Source organism: Microtus ochrogaster, chromosome 6 (genome assembly GCF_000317375.1).
Source record: "Microtus ochrogaster isolate Prairie Vole_2 chromosome 6, MicOch1.0, whole genome shotgun sequence".
In the NCBI taxonomy this organism is placed as follows: Eukaryota; Metazoa; Chordata; class Mammalia; order Rodentia; family Cricetidae; genus Microtus; species Microtus ochrogaster.
In genome coordinates this window covers 21,765,468-21,768,099 of record NC_022013.1, presented here as the reverse complement: position 1 = coordinate 21,768,099, position 2,632 = coordinate 21,765,468, and the positions used below count along the sequence as shown (strand labels likewise).

The window sequence follows — 2,632 nt, the reverse complement described above, 5'->3', positions numbered from 1 at the left end:
CCTCTCCTTCCTCCCCACCATAGCCTCTCCTTCCTCCCCATCATAGCCTCTCCTTCCTCCCCACCATAGCCTCTCCTTCCTCCCCATCATAGCCTTCTCCTTCCCTTCCCCAGGCCCAGCAGTGGAGTTGGGATGTCAGAGTTCCAGGAACTAAAGGAGGCCACAGAGTTGTGGTCTAGACTGCAGACTGTGAGTGAGCCCCAGGGGCAGAGCTTTATAGAAATAAGGGGTGGACAGGGGGACCCCTGCAGATGGACGAGCATAGTCCTGAGTTCAGGACCTCATAGAAGTCTCTCTTTTGGCCCCACAGTTCTCAGAGGTCCTCTCGAGATGTTCCCACAACGTCACAGAAACCCAAGTGAGCCTGAGCAGCCTGGGAAAAGAGATTTTGAAGAACCGGAATCAGATCCACGATGACAGCAGGAGGTCTGTGGGCTTCCTTCATCTGTGTGAGGGCTGGGGCTGCACGTGGACCTAAAGGCTCGAGAGCTTTCTTGGAGTCGGCCTGATTGCTCTCTTCTGGGGCGAGGTACTGAGATGTAGGAGGAGAGTCCAAAGAAGAGCCAGGCCCTCTGGGAGAGTAGCCTCAGGAGTGAGAACCTGGGTTCTGCCCTGACAGGGGAGGGGGGCTTGAATAACAAGAAGGGGGTCACAGCAGGTGCAGGAGCTCCCAGCTCCCTCTCCTCTCCGGTGCATTCACTCTCACTTAGAGCATGTCCAAGCTCACCAAACACCAGTGCTGCAGATGCCTGTCACAGATGGGAGGCTCACTCTGTGAGATTCCTTTCTTAAGTCACCATCAGTAAATGACAGGTGAGCTTCAGGTCAGATCCACCCACCCCCAACGCTTACGGCAGACAGAGTCTACAGCATTGCTTAAAATCTTATTTTATTTTGCCTGGGCTGTAGCATGGTGGTAGAGTACTTGACTAGCATGTGCTAGGCTCCAGGTTCACCTCCCAGTACCACATAGTAAATAGATAAAAGATAGATAGATAGATGATAGATAGATAGATGATAGATAGATGATAGATAGATAGATGAAAGATAGATAGATGATAGATAGATAGATGATAGATAGATAGATGATAGATAGATGATAGATAGATAGATAGATGATAGGTAGATAGATGATAGATAGATGATAGATAGATAGATGATATGATAGATAGATAGATAGATAGATGATAGATAGATAGATGATAGGTAGATGATAGATGATAGATAGATAGATGATAGATAGAGATGGATGAATGAACGAACAAACAAACAAATAAATAAATAAATAAATGTTACAGGTTTAACAACGGGGAGGGGGAAACCAGGCAGTGCCTTTAATCCCAGCACTTGGGAGGCAAAGACAGGCAGATCTCTGTGAGTTTGAGGCCAGCCTGATCTACAGAGTGAATCCCAGGACAGCCAGGACTACGGAGAAACCCTTTCTCAACAAACAGACAAATTTATTTTATTTTATTATTTTGTGTGTATGGATATTTTGCATGCATTTTTTTTCTGAGCATCACATACATGCAGTGCCACTCGAGGCCAGAAGAGGGCATCAGATCACCAGAATTGGAGCTATAGATGGTTTGAACCACTGTTTGGGTGCTGGGAGTTGAACCCAGGTCCTCTGCAAGAGTCACAAGTGCTCTAAACCACGGGTCTATCTCTCCTGCTCCTGATTTACAGCTTTTAAAGAATCCTATTACTGTTTTCCACAAACCTAAAAATGTGTGCCCGCATCTGCTGAGTGCAGAGCCGTAGCCCCCTTGCTCCACTGTGACCACGGCAGCTGAGGTCTCCACAGACCTAGTGGTCCGTGTCCTCAGTTCTGAATACAAACAGCTTTGACAATGGCAGGGGTTTCTTAGCCGTCCCCTCACGGAACCTAGGGTAAAATGAATAAAGCCTGTGGACTCTGTCTCATCTATGGTGAATTTTTATTTTTATTTATTTATTATTTTCTGAGACAAGATCTCACTGTGTAACTGTGGCCTGGAACTCACAATGGAGACTCACAGAGATCCACCTGCCTCTGCGTCATGAGTACTTGAGATTAACGCTGCGGGCCGCTGTGCCCAGCTCTCACGGTAGATGTTATGAGCTCATTGGATTAGGTGCCCAGCCCACATGCTTGCTGCTAGTGTGTTCCACAAACCCTCCGTGTGCACTGAGGTGCCTTTCTGGGACCACAAGGCAGTTCACAAATGAGAAACCATGGCTCTAGACACATCCCAGCCAATCTCATCCCTCAGGCTGCCTGAGCCCTGGCAATGAGCTCACCTGAGGTGGTGGTCACCTAGGAACCTCTAGAAGGAAGTAGCACCAATTAGGGCTGAGGGTGAGGAAGGACACCCCAGTCCCTAAAGGAAACGGTTATATCTGGTGTGAAAAGCAAGGGGAAGAACCAAACCCCAGGCTGACAAAGTCCTTGAGAGGCCTCCTCCTACCCCATCTCCGTCCCTCCAGCGGAACCGTGGGTTCATTACTGTTTTAGGGAGAATTGTTGACCCATTAAAGTTCCTTCTACGGACCAGGTATTTAAGAATATAGACCCTTGTACCCAGTCCGGACTCTGTTTCACCTGCTTGAGGGGAGGGAGGGAGGGAGAAAGAGAGAGAGAGGGAGGGAG

At 48.3% G+C, this 2,632-nt stretch overlaps 1 protein-coding gene across 1 annotated transcript in view; it reads left to right on the top strand.

Annotated features, from left to right (window-relative positions):
• Ikbke (inhibitor of nuclear factor kappa B kinase subunit epsilon) overlaps positions 1 to 2,632 on the top strand; it is a 25,748-nt gene that overhangs the window by 13,568 nt on the left and 9,548 nt on the right. Inside the window, exons 12-13 of the mRNA XM_013346700.2 lie at positions 114 to 189; positions 311 to 426. Coding sequence (XP_013202154.2) covers positions 114 to 189; positions 311 to 426 — 192 coding nt within the window. The remainder of the gene's footprint in view (positions 1 to 113; positions 190 to 310; positions 427 to 2,632) is intronic.